Consider the following 16,335-nt stretch of genomic DNA (forward strand, 5'->3'; position numbering starts at 1 on the left):
TTCTGCCCTCCAAGAGCACTTGATCTAGCGGGAGAAACACACACACAAATGATCTGACAGAACACAGTAAGATAATCGCAACACCAGCAGCATAATCAGAGCACAGGAAGAATAATTAATTCTGGCTCCAGGGTGTCAGGGAAGACTTGGACAAAATAAATTTTTAGTTGTGTCTTGAAGAAAGAGTGGGATTTCCCCCATTAAGAAAAGTGAGAGGGAATGTGAGAGTGGAAAATAAAACTACAGAAGCATGGAAGTGTGGTCTATTGCTCTGATTCAGGGGAAAAAATTGTAGTTAATTCCTATTTCAGACACCACTGACAGAGAGCTCTTGGTCCCTTAAATCCCATTTCTACCACATATATGTTTTTTCTGGTCAAAATTACCAGTAGCTCTTCATTGCCTCTCCTGTTAAGCTTGCTTCCTTCTCTTTGACTTTCAAGCTTTTCTGTAACCCATCCCTGCCTTTTATAACCAATGATATTACTTAATCCTCTTCAAATTCTGAAGGATAGTCTTTCTGTTTTTGCTGGTCTTGTTTTGTAAGTAGATCAAAAAAGGGTTAATTGACCTTGTTTTTCTGGCTTCAAATGGCACCTAACCTAGGTCCCCCTTTATGTGTGTAGAGCCGTTGAAGTAGCCGCAGTAACCCTTGCCTTAACCCATGTCCGTTTCGTAGATAGAGCTAAGCAAGTCTCTGCAATGTCAAGGTCCTGTCATTTCTTTTCACCTGGGCTCTGGTGAATACATGTGCAGCTTGGTGGGCAGTTGTCAGAGTTCCAAGTGAAAACATGGAATCACTATAAAGCATGGCCAGCAAATCTTCAGCCCAGCAGATTCCTGAAAACACTCCTACAAAAGACAGAGCTGAAGAAAGATGTGTGTTTCTTACATCTGCGAAGAGTACATTTCAGCCTAATATTTTGTCTGGCTTTCAGTGTTAACAGTGCGTCTCTCTTGCAAATTGACAGAGGGATAACAGGTTAAATTTAGAACTTTCTGTTTTAACAGCTATGCTAACAGCTTAAAAAGTTTCTGCACATTCACTTCACTTTTTAAAAGTGCTTTTGAGTTGTTTGCATCATTTCTATGAATTGTCAAACATTTTATAAATAACACGATCCTGCATATGTGGTTTAACACTCTCTGTTTTCCTAGAATGTTTGTCCTGTCATTCACATTATTTAGTGAAACGGTGAGACATGGACTGTACATGTTTGTCCTCTATTACCTGAGAACCAACAGTACTTAAAACAAACAAATGCATCTTCTTCCTTTGAGCATCTTCAGTTGTGATTTATGATTTACCACTCATTTAAAAACATCGTGCCTTCTTTAGTTATATGTAAAGTCTACAAATATACCTGTTGCATTAAAGGCCATGAATTTCAAAGAGGAAACAAAAATAATCTTCAGCAGGAGAAAGGACATTTGGAGTAACGAAATACATGGTGCAGGTTATATCTGATGGAGACTTATTTGCAATTCATGAAGGTTCAGGCAACACTTCGTTTGCTACTGTTCCCAAATTATCAAAACTCTGAAATTTAGGAACCTCTACTACTGTTACACACTTGCAAAACACTAGACTGGAGCTACTTATGAATACTTACCAAACTGTGCAATAGGTTCAATTAATTCAGATCAATTAATTGCATTTATTTTAATCTCAGGGTCAATGAGAAGAGGTCTTGTTAATTATAGATTTAATTACATTCTATCACTGAACTTGAAAAAAAAAAACCCACTTTATAGCACTTAACTGTCTAATGAGGCCTACAGAAGCTTTCCCATTGAGATATTTTATGCTCTTGCTCATGTTCTTCAAACTACACTGAGGAGCATTAGAAAAGTGAGCGCAGCTAGGTAGGGGGCTACTGTTGGGACACAAACACAAAGCCAAGAGACTGCTGTTCCCTTCAGAGCAGCTTGAAAGTGTGCCTGAATCACCACGGACTGTCTTTTATCATTTGTTAATGTCAGTAGCTATGATCTTTTGAATTTAGGAATTTGATCATCTTTCTTTTGTATGTGTTCCTTTCAGCAGCTTTCTTCAAAATTGATATTGAGTTTTCATTGAAGTTAGCAAAATAAAACAAGGGGTAAAAATAGGAGATAAAAATGCTTTAACAGAAAATTGTTGCTGATCATCGTAAATATTAAAATATAATTCTTTGTGATGGTACTTGGATATCTTTAATCACACCTTTATATTTTGAAAGAGGGATGGTACGATGGTGGTAGGATAGTGTATCTTTGTACCATTTAATATACCCAGCACGTTAAAGATCATTTTGATTCTCCCTCAGTGTCCTAGGCTACATAATGACCGCTGTGTGTTCTTTTCCTCATTCATGCCTTGCTTCTGTGACCACCATGTTATTCATAAGCACGCACATCAGGAATGGGCAGGGACAGGCCAAGAATTTGAGACTAACTCTAGATTTCAGTTTAACCTAGCCCGATCCTCACTATCACAAGCACGATAACCAGTGACAGCACCTCATCTTCTTTTGTTATTATTTGAAAACTTTTTGGATATCTGTTAACATTAAGCATTTGTAGAGCTAAAGATGATGATGCTATAGAATAGGGGTGCTTAGTTTTCTTCATTTTAGGTTAGAGTTGTAATGATCACTCTGTCAATGTCAATGTTAACTCAACCAGACAACCAGAACTACCACTTTTTCAGCTGGCTCTGGATACTGTGTTTGCATCCTGTAGCATCCTAAAGACAAAAACTCTACAAGTTCCTCTATAACTTCAAATGCTTTAAGTACTTGTCAAGGTCCAATGATGAACTATCAAAACAGTCTTGTTACTATCATGTTGTTGTAGTTTCAAGCAGCAACAACAAAAAGACTTGAACTGAAATGTTTGACAGAATGGCTCTTTGAAGACATAGCCTTAACTTGTTATTTCATAATAACAAAAGTGGAATTAAGTCAGTGTGCGTGAGGGGAGGTAAAGACTATTAATTTTATTTGTATTCTGAATGGTTCACTGATATGTTTCAATAACATATTTACTCTGAATATCTCTTCTCATGATATTGTGCAAGACAAAGAATGCATAGGGACATAAAGGAATCTGACAATGATTAGAGACAGGATTTTCTTTACATGGTCTAATAGACTCGTTTATTATTTTAGGCTGGTAAAAAGAGACTTATGATTTGTGTTGAAGAAAGTTATTTGTGCTTGATACATTGAAGACACTGTTCAAAAGCAGTTTGTCCTTAGAAAAGGATGACCCCTGTAGTAAGTCTTAGGCAAGGAGGGACAAATTCAACCAAGAAAAAGCACATCTCACCCCCACGTTCCCCATGAGTTCTCCACATATAGCAAAAAATACACATCAGTAATTTATTTGAACATGCACATCAGTGAGTAGCACAGTCTTAGGCTACTCAGGAAACAAAAGGGAGAATATCAGCATTACCTAAATAAAAAAGAGAGGTGAAATACACCATTTTAATTGTCTTAAAAACACGGATAAGAGGAGCGATTAAAATATAGTCCTAAATAGTACTAGCTAATGTAGATTACATAAGTATACAATATGATTTAACTAATAGTGCTCTGACAAGCATAAACCACCAGTTCTAGTAAACAAGGCCCAGGTCAATTGCTCAGAAAATGTTAGATTCAGGTGTAATAAAACAGTTCTTTTATTTCAGTACTGAATGTAAAACACAAGTCAAGTGTGAAGACAGCGTTCTATAAAAGGTGGCTCTATTAAAGCAAGGAGGCCATTCCCTTTTGCATTTTTATAATTTTGGAATTCTATTTTTGACGTTCGCTTTCTCTACCTTTCCTCCCCTGAGCACTAATTTATCAAAAAAGACTTCAAGGTGCAAGTTGTACATTCTTATCATTATACCATTTCGTCTCTTTCTGGAAGAGAGTATTACAATCAGCATGACTAGGTTAATTCGTTTTCTCTAAATATTCGTTTCACATACCTGTAATTCAAAATCATAGTGTTGACTGGGAAAAGAAACCTACAAACGAGAGTGATGCAGTCATACACTTCCTATTGTGCTGTGTGTCTTTCCCATCCCTTCTCCCCTTTCCCTGTAAAGAGCTGTAAAAAATTTAAGGCAGATGAGGTATATTGCTGAAGAAAAAAGTTATTTTTGAAAAAAAACTCAAAAAAAACTTTTATTCTGCCCTTCTACTCAAGAAAGACGACTCAACTATAAATCTAGTGCTAGAAAAAAGCAGGAAAGACACCGTTTGCATGTACCATACTATGTCTTCTATTTCTAGAATGGCTTTTTGTTAATTTAATTTTAATAGAAAAAATAAGCACCTTAAGCTATGAACAAGAAAAGAACTTCGTTATTAGTGAGTCTAGAATCCAAACGGAATTAAGAACACTCACTCAGACTCTTTCACTCATTCTCACAAAGGCCAATGCTACTGATTCGAATTGTAAAGTGCTGTACTTAGTATAAACACTTTGTATACACTGCAGACACTGAAAAATAACCCTCAAGCACATTGTGTTATAGTTCCAAAAATATATTTACAGTCTATTACAAAGATTACAAATGGAAGTGTCTATGTGACTGTATTATGCTAATTAAAATTATTTTTACAGATTATTTTCCTTAGGGACAAAAAACATTTTAGTGAAATTAAAATGATTTTTCTAGTCAATCGAAAAATAAATTAAACTATCAAATAACACTGTACAGTAATTTAAAAGAAAAAAAGGGGGGGTTGGGGGTTGGGGAGGGGTTTGGGAAGCAATCCATTTGAGTTTTTCTATAGCCATCTTTGGTCCTAAATGTGGGAAAACACATTATGTAGCACTGAAAATACCTGTCCTTTTGTGATGCTCTGCAAGTAAAATAGAAAAATATAGTGCATTTTCAATGTATTCAGAGCCCACTACGGAGAAATGTGTGTACAAAACAAGACAGTATAAATAAAATTTACAAGTTTTACAAAGGAACATTTACAGATTTTGTTTCTGTTATTTGTTTGTTTGTGGATGCCCACATTATCAAACAAGACCAATTGGGACCGATCCCTGGGATCTTTCTCTATTAAAATCATTATAAACAGCCCAATTTTCTTTGGAAGTACAAGAGTTCAATTCTGGGGTAGTTCATGATTTTCAGAACTTCTGAAAGCATTACTCAAAATATGTATACATTCCTGTAATATCTATAAAGACACATTTAATTATTGCTTATGAAATTCTAACACAGTAATCAAATAATAATGGTTTAATAAATAAATGGAAGAAACAAAACAAGCCAGGTCCTTCACCTCTTCCTTACGTGGTAATGAGAGTTCTTTTGTTTAACAGCGTTCTTGCATCAGTGTTCACAAATGAAAGTTTTTTTTTTTTTTTTTTTTAAACTGCAGTGGTGATATTCTTCGCAGCAAATTTGTTTTGAAAGGTGAAAATTGTGAACTGCCCCTTTTATCGTGCTCCAGAGTTCTAATATAAAACAATTATTTTCTTTCGTGTTTGGACTGCATTAAACAGAGTAGGATATAAAATATATGTCAACTACTTCTCCTAAATTTCCTAATGTCACGATATTGAAAAAATCTTTATGTGCTCAGATTATATTTTAGATAACACTGGATAGTTCTTGCTTTCAGAGACTTGCTTTTACCAACATTCTTTAGATGAAGTGCATCATCTTTTTATTTTAAATAGTCATAAACTACAATTTGAGTTTTTTTTTTTAATTATTAAATTCTGTCTAGTAAAATCACTCTATAAACAATCCATTAAAAGTGCCTTATAGTATTTATGGATCATTATTGCTTTTTTTTTCATTGAAAAGAAAATGTGTTGTCTGATCTATTAAAAAAAGGAATTATTAAAAAAATCAGAGCTCTTGGCAACTTGCATTTTCTTGACTATCTTGCCAATTAGCAAAAATATCAAAACAGCACTGATTAAACAGAATAAAATGGCACAAAAAGGATACCAATGTTCTGATAGAAGTATATCTTCAGTCATGCTAATTTTCTTTTATGTGAGATTCTTTCAAAGGTACCCAGTGTAGTAACGTGTCATAGATTTAACACTAAAAAGTTCCAAAGCTATAAACAACTTTCTAAAACAAAGTCCTTATGAAGAATAAACACAAATGATTTTAAAAAGGAATAGTGTGAAATCACATATTTAAGGAAAATAGTTCATTGATTTTAACAATAAGATCATGATTTTATTTGACAAATATATTCTTTCTTAAATTCTTTATGTACACTTTAAAAAGTCTATAAGATAAAAAGGAGGTTAGAGAGCTCAAGGTGTTTGGATGTTTTTCAGGTAGTACTTTGTTTATTGTCACTGCTGTTTTCCTGGCCACCAGTGGTGGATCCTAAATTCCCTTTTTTTATAGATTCTGGTGGCACTTAGGAGTTCAAGTCTATAGGTGCTTCTTAAATCTTCTTTTCACTCTAGGAAGGACCCAGGACATCAACTGTCTTCTAGCAGCATTCTATGCATATACTGAAGGCCAGTACTGTTCTCTCGCAGTCCATAATCTCCCTCATAAGGGAGAAATGCTTATCACACTTGGATGCCAGTTCCATGTAAATGTAGCATTTGTGCTCTCATAGTCTGAATGCTGCCCATGATTTTCTTTTGATGGCCAACCAGTGTGATCCCTAAACTCATCACATCCCTGAGAAAGACAAATAAGATTCTTATTAATTACCAAGCATTTATATTGCATTAAACTGCCACCGACTCTAAGAATCTGTTTATCTTATTACTATTCATCCTTCTTGGGTATTAATGACCATATTACTGCAGTGGGTCAGACTGGCAACTTGCATCATTATTCTTTTCTGTAAAAGGCCTCACTGGTTCTCAATTTGCCATTATCAGTTGTTTTTAAACTGATTTGAAATTTTATGCAAGAAGTTACTAATGTTTTAACATTACTCTTAAATACGCTATGAATCGGAATCAACTCAACAGCAATGGGCTTGGTTTTTTTTTTTTTTTTGGTTTTTAAGGCTGAGAAAGTTCATTCTAAATGCTGTGTTCTTGAAAATAATTGGGGTTTAAAATTTTTAAATGGAGAAACAGTATATAATATGAATGGAAACATTTGCTAGGATATAGTAGAAAGATGGAGAACCATCAATAATCATACAAAATTTTTTCATTGAGTTTAATTATCATGTGGTAATTCTAAACACATTGCTGGCTGTATATTTAATCCAGTTAACTCAGTCATTTGACTGTCAGATAAATAATATTTTTTAAATATATAATACCTATGTTTAGCAGCTTAAATTTGATGTAAGTACATTTTTTTCTATTTTATTTTTATAAACACAAAGATTGAGCTTAGTTATTTATTTACAAGCAGCTAAAATATAGCAACAGTAGAGTCCTACAGAAGCCCCTTGGTGGCACAAGCTGTTATGCACACAGCTATTAACCCGAAGGCTGACATTAGAGCCCACCCAGAGGCGCCTCAGAAGAAGTCTGGTAACCTGCTTCCGAAGGTTCACAGCCATCGCAAACCCTGGGGAAGGCAGCTCTACGCTGCGTACACGGGGTCACCGTGAGCTGGAATTGGCTCTGTGGTATCGGGTTTGGTGTTTAGTGTCCCATAGTATTTCATAGATGCGGGCTAATAGGACCTTGAGAAACACAGTTTTCCCAAGGTATAGATTGCTTCGGGGATCCAGGTGTAATTACGCCAGATCCACCCCCATGGTGACTAGCAGAAAACAGAACAAGAGAGTATGCAAATGTTTAAATTCATGCACATGTCTTTTCCTCACATGAAAGAATATCTGGTCTTCTCATTTATAAACTGTGAAACCCCTCTTACGAGAGTAAACGAGGAGGATCCCACTAATAAAAAAGAGGGAAAAAAATATCACTGCCTTTGAACCAATTCCAACTCATGGCAATCCCATGTGTGCAGAGCAGAACTGCTCCATACGGCTTCCAATGGCTGTGACCTTTCAGAAGCAGACTGCCAGGCCTTTCTTTGGAGGTGCCTCTGGGTGGGTTTGAACCACTAACATTTTGGTTAGTATTTGAACACTTAACTTTCTGTATCACCCAGGGACTCCTGACTAAGTTCCAGTTCAGGGCAATTTCAAAATTATTTTATCAGGTCATTTTCAAGGTTAAACAAAAAAATGGAATCAATCACACACCCTCTAAAAAGTAAGTTAAACATTTAACAAGTTAATTAAATTCAATTTCCTTTGGCTACTTCAAAAGGTCAATATATTGGGGGAACTAGTGCATTTAGGTATTGGGCATGGAAGTTTGAGATTTTTAATGTCTGATAAAAGCATGGTAGAAGAAATCCTCCCATGCAACGGATAAAATTCTCCAGGGAACAGGAACCTAAATGATGCAGTGGGTGAATGACAGAGGGAGTGCCACTGGGTAGTGTTTAGAAAACTGGATATGAAGGCACGTTAGTTGCCACTTACTAGTTGAGTCACCTTCAGGAAAATATTTAAATTCTATGAGCCTTAGCCTCTTCATTTGTAAAATGTGTATAAAACTATCAACTTAATAAAATTGTTGCCTTAAGGGTTAAAGACAATTAATGTATATTCAAAATATGTGTTTAGCATAATCCCCAGCACATAGTAAGCACTCATCAAAGAGCTACTTTTATTCTTGATTTTGTGGCTTATATCCCTGTAATGGAAGATGAGTGGATGTATAAAGCTTGTATTGTACCTAATAAATTCTTAAATATAATTTCAAGCTTACTCAATAGTCATCCTAGCAACTGATTCAAGGGAGTTGTAGCCAGCTGCTGTGAAGTTATCTTTATATCTTTCCATCTTAATAGCTTGCAGCCATTCTCCAACTGAACAAAAGGTAGTGAAGTCAGGAGTGTTTTGATCCAGAAGAGGGCTTATTGGCCTAGATAAGAATGAAACAGAAAAACAAATATTTTCATAAACTACCAAGGAAAGAATGCCCTGGCCCGTACAAAATTAATGGTTTAAAAGAATAAAATTTAGATATTTTAATTGATTTATACAATAACAAATAAACAGATATGCTAATAAAAACCTAAATCATAGAGGTTGCCCAATAACTATAAACTCCCAAATATGTGTTTTACTTAGATTTGTTGCCCCTCAGATTGTGTTTTCCTTGTACTTTTTAAAGTACAACAGACAATATTTGTAATCAGTAAATATTTATTCATATGCGCTGCTAAGGGTAACTGGAGCAGAGGAAGCAAACTTGGCTGTGCACTACCTTGTTTGGGTCATGAGGGTGCTGTTGAGAACACTGTACAAGCTGTACTGATGGTACACACAAGTTAATACACTTCAAGTACCTAATTTATTACTAATAGAGACCAGTGTGTCATGATTACCTGGCAGTTGAAACTGAGTAACTAATAATATGCATCACAATAGAGTAAGCTAAGGTTAAGAAATGAATGGAAAGTTTCTGACTGTAATGCTCACAAATTTAAAAATTCTATTGTGTATTGAATTACTTCTGATAACTTTTATCTTCATAGAACCACTTTACTGAATAATTTATGGCTGAACAATAATACAGATAATATGTATATAACAGAAAAGTAGGGCAACAGTAATAAAAACCCATAAAATAATGCCATTGGTCAGAAAACTTGAAATGCTACCTTATCACAAAAATCCAGTTTACAAAATTTTCTAAGCAATGGCAGTCAGTAATACTGATTATAATTTTTAAGGAAAAAAAGAGGGGGGATAAGAATAGATTCTCTTTAAACACTAAAATTAAGCTAAACCATCTAAAAATAAAAAAAAAAAAATAAAGCATTCCGTAAATACAATAAATTTAATATAGATTTAATAATTTAACACAAATATCAATTTTCCATTGGAGTGAGGCTGAGGAGCTAAATTTCATTTCCTTAGTATTTCTTACCTACTACAAGTTCCCAGGGGTGTTTTCAGACTATTTGGATTTCGAATCATTTTGTCTAGAATTCCAACTATCTGTTCAAACTTTGGCCTTTCAGCGCGCTCCTTTTGCCAACAATCCAGCATCAGCTGGTGAAGGCCAGCTGGGCAGTCCATGGGTGCTGGTAAACGATAACCTTCTTCTATTGCTTTTATAACCTAATAGCCAAAAGGACATTAAAAGTATTACTGACTGAGGTTCAATTATAATAAAATTAATCACCCAGTAGGCAAAATGATTCATCTAGGTATGAGTGAGGCACACTGCTTTGCAAAAGACTTACTTTTTTCCAAAACATCTATGAATATTAAAGATGTTATTAAGGGGCACCTGAAATACAGGATATGATGACATTTTCTAGTTAATTCAGCAATAGAGAGCAGCAATTAAGTTCACCTGGGGTGGAAGAGATGGAAAAATGTTTAATGCCATCCCAGAGGTTTTCAAAATGGAACATGTTATGGAAATATTTTACTTGTATATAGTTGTGAGTGTACATATTTGCCCCTAAATTTAAAAATTCTTCAAGTTGAGAAAGGAAGTCTGATTTATGCAAAATGAGCCAAAAAAGATCCATTTTTTGCTGAGTTATTTCAGATAACACATTTTAAGAGGAAATCAAAATACAGGAATGTACTAGGACAGAAGACATTACCAATCCCGTTATTCTGTTAAACAATCTGAAACTCAGCACCTGGTGTTGTGAGGCAGAGTGGGTTACCGGAGCCAGCTTGTACTGTGCTTGAGCGGCAACCGTACCCCTTTCAATCTCCACCTTCAGGGATCTCACACTGGCAGACTGAAATAATTCATCAGTGGTGGGGGAGGCAGGTTACTCCGGAAAATTGACAAAAGCTATAAATCGGGGTTTCCTACTCACAGAGATCGTTGTTAAACTTTACCAGCATACCCAACCCAGAATCCAGTGCCATCGAGTCGATTCCGACTCACAGCGACCCTACAGGACAGAGTAGAACTGCCCCATAGAGTTTCCAAGGAGCGCCCGGCAGATTTGAACTGCCGACCCTTGGGTTAGCAGCCGTAGCACTTAACCACTACGCCACCTACTCATATCTAATAAAAGTCGAAAATACTATTTATATCAAGCTTTGAATGTTAATGAAAAATAAAAAATAGGGACCCATAAACATTGTTACATGATAACCAGAAAGTATGAAAATTACTTATCACTCAGACTTGGCTTTTTCAAAAAAAGTGTCTTAAAAATCAGAAATTGTTACAAATCTGAGCAGCATGGAGAAAAGAGCAGGAAGCAAACAGCACAAATAAGAAGGGCTTGTAAAACATTAAAATAGTCTCCAAAGGGAATTAACAAATCTTATGACACTAACTAGAGGCCCCTGGGTGGTACAAGTGGTTTGTGTTTGATTACTACCTTAAAGGTAGCTGGTGGTTTGAACCTACCCAGTGGCACTGTGAAGGAAAGGCCTGGCAATCTGCTTCTGTAAAGATTACAGCCAAGAAAACTATGGAGCAGTTCTACTCTGTAACACATGGGATCACCATGACTCAGAATTGATTCAAAGGCACCTTTTTTTCTGTTTTTTTTTTTTTTTTTTTTGGTGACACTGACATATATTAGTAGAAATGTTAAAAGAAGAAAAAAAAATAACCTTGAGTTTTTTAAGAAAATAAGGCCAAAAGTAGGTATAGGCAGACAAAAGCTGGCTTTAAGAAATGTTGATGAGCCTAATATTTTAGGGGAACATACCTTTAAGATGCAACCTGACACTAAAGGATAGCACACTAAATGTAAAAGGATAGTGAAGGAATGGAATAAAGTGGTTGGCATCAATAATTTTTAGCAAAAATCTTTTATATAAGACAAAAAAAAAAACTGGAGTCCACTTTATTCTTTAAGTAAAACCTACATATACAAATTGACAAATTTTAAAAGGTAAATTGATGAACTTAATCACAGTAATTTTTGAAAAGAATTGTAAGTATAAAATCCTCTGCCCAAACTCTCTCCTGACCTCTAGGTTGTATATCCATTAGTCTGCTAGATATCTTCACTTGGATTTTCCATAGCTACCTCATACTCTACATATCTAACACAATTTATCACCTTCCACCAAGCCTTTTACATTTACTATTTCAATAAATGGCACTACCAGCCTACTAGTCATCCCAGTCAGAAAGTCGTGAGCAGTCCCAGAATCTCTGTCTCATATACCACAATTAGTCATCACTTTTTGATGATTCTACTTCCTAAATATTAAAATACCATATACCCCACACGCACACACACAACAGAGTCATCATCCCATAGTTAAGTCTTCACAAAGTCTCTCATACTATGTAGTGTTTCTGCAATTATTTACTTTGACTAACATTACAGAAAAAAAACAAACAAAACTTTAGCCTTAAGGGGAAAAAAAAACCTGTTGCCATGGATTGGATTCCGACTCATAGTGACCCTATAGAACACAGTAGAACTATCCCATAGGACTTCCAAGGAGAGGCTGGTGGATTCAAACTACCAACCTTTTGGTTAGCAGCCTGAGCTTTAAACCACTGGGCAACCAGGGCTCTTTTATGAGCAAAGAATAGTACCACTAAATGACTCTTAAAGGAATGAAAGAGTCAAGGAATCTCTGCAGTTGTTTAATTGTATTACAGTAATTTGATGATTTTTTTTTTTTGTTATAGCAGAGAGAAACAATTATCTCAGTATAAAACGAAACTTCAAGTTCTTTATGATATATTGTTGTTAGCTGCTATTGAGTTGATTCCCACTTATGGCCACTCCATGTATGCCGAGTAGAACTGCTCCACAGGGTTTTCATGGCTGTGACCTTTCAGAAGGAGATTGCCAGGCCTGTCTCCAGAGGCACCTCTGGGTGGGTTCTAGCCGGCAAGCTTTTGGCTAGTAGTCGAGAGCTTAATTGTTTACGCTACCCAGGGACTCCTCTCTAAGATACAGTGGTTAGTTTTAAAGGAGCAGCAGCAAATTGTAGCATTTAAATTAAAAGATGTTCTGGATGGTAATGGACTTTGGGAACCTAAAGTTCCCACAAATAATTACACCCACAGTGGCACAAACAATAGTTATACTGGGGACTCCTAAGACTCTATAGAACACATACCACCTATCAGTCTGTCAGTGGAGGCTGGTGGGTTGCTATGATGCCAAACAGGTTTCAGTGGAACTTCCAGACTAAGATGGACTAGGAAGAAAGGCCTGACCATTTACTTCCAAAAATCAGCCAGTGGAAACCCTAGAGATCACGACAGTTGCACTGTGACTGCATAAGACCAGGCAGCAGTGTATGCACGGGATCCCCATTGAGCTGGGGAGACTCAACAGCAGCTAGTAACAAGAACAACTCATTGAGGATAAACCAATTGATAGAGGCAATTTGGGTACAAACTCATCCTCATTGTTATGTAGTTTTTATTTAGTTAGCTAGCCAGAAAAAAAAAAAAAAAAACAACTTACCTGTTAAAGAAACAACTAACAATCAAATAACTATTTATTGAATATTTACTGTATGACACTGTTTTAAAAAAGAATTATCTCATATAATCTTCTCAAAAATTTTGTTAGATACGTATCTTTATTACATTGATTCTAGAGATAAAGAATCTGAGGTGCAGAGAAGTTAAGCAAAGGGCCAACATAACAAGTTGTTAGTAGAGGAAACAGGATTTATCTGACCACAGGGTACATGCTATAAACAAGGCACTATATTTACAATTGGGAAATAAAAAGTATTCTCTGCAAAGAGTTATATATTCCTAGAAACAACAAGGTACACAGGTAAGATGGCCAAATTTATATTTCTTAGAGCATTATGTAATTATTTGCAGAATTCAGTTAAAATATATCTTTTATTGCTAAATTACCAGAAGCCTTAGATTTGCTTGTTCAGATCTGGCTTTAGTATTCTAATAAAAGTCAGCAAAGAAAAAAAAAAAAAAAACTGTTGTAAGCAATTCTAATACTAGATAGTTCCTAGAGAAGTAGGAAGTGGCTAGGGTAAATTACATTATTTTTTTTTTAAAGGCCTGTGGGAGACAATAGGGACCACTTCCCTGGTATATGCTGTGAAGGAAATTAGAAATAAAAAAAAGTTGCTCACTGAAAAATGTTTACAATATTATGACCACTGTGACTAAGAGAAAAAAGGAGCGTAAAACCCCATGAAAATGGGTCTGTAATAACTCAAAATGGAATATAATATGGTTGATTTCTGTTCTCTGCTCAATGCCTGTTTTGACTTTATTAATTTCAAAATATTTGACTCACATGTTATACAGTTAAATAAATATTTTGGATTCTACTTATGGAATTGTGGAAAAATTTTATCCAAAAAAAAACTTTTTAATCGTAATATGAAAAAAAATACAAAGTCATACATAAGTGGTGACTTTTAAAAGAAAAAATCAAGGACTCATAATTTAGTTGAAAATTAATTATAAGCATATTATATTTTCAAAGCTTTCAAATGACTTCTAACATACCAATTAAAGTGATTATCTGGTGCCATATCTTTATGGAAGCTTTAATTTTTCACCATCCTTATGACTACGAGGAGCCCTGGTAGCACAGTGGTTAAATGCTGGGCCAGTATCTGAAAGGTCAGTGGTTTGAACCTACCAATCAATCCTTGGCAGAAAAATGTGGCAGTGTGAGCCTGTAAAGATTGCAGCCTGGAAGCCCTATGGTGGCAGCTCTACACTGTCCTATAGTCGCTCTAAGTTGGAATTGACTTTACAGCAATGGGTTTGGGTTTGGGTGTATGGTCATAACCTCACTGTCAAGTTGATTCCAACTTATAGTGACCACATAGAGCAGAGTAGAACTGCCTCATAGGGTTTCCAAGGCTGTAACCTTTACAGAAGCTGACTGCCACATCTTTCTACCAAGGAGTGGCTGATGAGTTTGAACCACCAACCTCTCCATTAGCGGTTGACTACCTACTCATAAAATTAACAATCCTTTGGCTTAGCATAAAGTAAGAAGAAATAACTTGATTGTATACTATAAACAAAAAAAAATTAGTGCATATGTTTATGTGTGTGTGTATATATACATACATATATAAGAATTTCAAAATTTCAGAACTTGAGGGTAAAAATTTTATTTATACTAATCAATATATAAATTCAACTAAAACACAGTTGCTGTGAAAGACAAATATAAGTACTTTCAACTCCTGCATATTCTATTAGGTTTCACTGCATTTAAATAATTTTTTTCTTTGAAAGGCCACCAATTTCCTGCAGATTGTGCAGAAGAATAAAAGTTGGAAATTTATTTAGAAAGCTCAGCCTTTTAATTTTCATAGTAAATAACTAGATTTTAAATAGCCTTTCATTGCAGTTAGAACTCAAGAAAGTTACAGGCACATGATAATACCAATAAATGTTCATTCAAGTATTAATCAAGTGATAACCTTCTTGAACATGGGTGTCACCCTTCAAAATCATATAACTTTTTCTCAAGTTCTCCTTGCTCACAGCCCCATCCACAGCACAGCTAAAGTATCCTAGTTAAATGACTCACCTTGTTTCTAGCACTGGCAACTATCCGACTCATCGACTTCTATACCTTTTCCATTTCTTTAGTGATCACAGAACCCTCACCTTATTCAGTAGTCAGCATGGAGCTCTGTGGAGTTGCTTAGAAACATAGCCATCAATTTACACCTTGTTTTCATGGTATCTTATGAAGAGTCTTTTAAAATCTAAGGCATTTAAAATTTGTGGGCTTTTTAAATTCCCTGACAAATTCTAGCAACTGAATTTGAACGATGCAGAATGAATCGTTCCACGTAATAAATCAAACAAGATAATATTTTTCAAATATATACCATTGAAAATATGATATATAAGGATAACTTCACAGAAAAATACAATATATTCACATATCCACAACAGTTCCTATATATATATATATCACGACGTTCATAGATCTCTTACTCTCTCCATGAATTCCTGCCAAAGATTCCAGGTCGAAAAACTTTTTATCTGGAGAATTTTATCTCAGATTGGATTTATCTTGAATTATTCAAGTTTCTCTTCATTTGGATATTAGAGTAAACATATAATTGCTCATATAGCACACAAACAGCATAATATAATGAATATTATTCCATAAAGGAAGTATTAATATCAAGTTTACTGTACAAACTGAACTGCGTAGATAACCTCTTACTACTATACAAACTTGTGTCCAACTTTAAATAATTAATTGAGACCGTCAACATTTAAAAAAGGAAAATGAAAAATGGTACTAAATGTTCTAGGTCCAAACTAAACTTTACTATAGATGCAACAATTTGATTAGTAAAAAGTATTAATTCTTGATACACTAATTCTATATTTATAATAATTCATTTTCAAGAAAAATGAACAAATATTTAGAGA

At 35.0% G+C, this 16,335-nt stretch overlaps 1 protein-coding gene across 5 annotated transcripts in view; it reads right to left on the reverse strand.

Moving 5' to 3' along the window:
• Positions 1-3,118: 3,118 nt before the first annotated feature.
• Positions 3,119-16,335, reverse strand: part of EPHA7 (EPH receptor A7) — a 204,434-nt gene continuing 191,217 nt past the window's right edge. For 4 of the 5 annotated variants that reach the window (XM_049897478.1, XM_049897473.1, XM_049897467.1 and 1 more), the window contains exons 15-17: positions 9,904-10,097; positions 8,737-8,892; positions 3,119-6,661 (exon numbers count right to left, since the gene is read on the reverse strand). In XM_049897478.1, coding sequence (XP_049753435.1) covers positions 6,547-6,661; positions 8,737-8,892; positions 9,904-10,097 — 465 coding nt within the window. In that variant the 3' untranslated portion in view covers positions 3,119-6,546. The remainder of the gene's footprint in view (positions 6,662-8,736; positions 8,893-9,903; positions 10,098-16,335) is intronic. The other variant, XM_049897462.1, reaches the window with a different exon arrangement.

Source organism: Elephas maximus, chromosome 1 (genome assembly GCF_024166365.1).
Source record: "Elephas maximus indicus isolate mEleMax1 chromosome 1, mEleMax1 primary haplotype, whole genome shotgun sequence".
In the NCBI taxonomy this organism is placed as follows: domain Eukaryota; kingdom Metazoa; phylum Chordata; class Mammalia; order Proboscidea; family Elephantidae; genus Elephas; species Elephas maximus.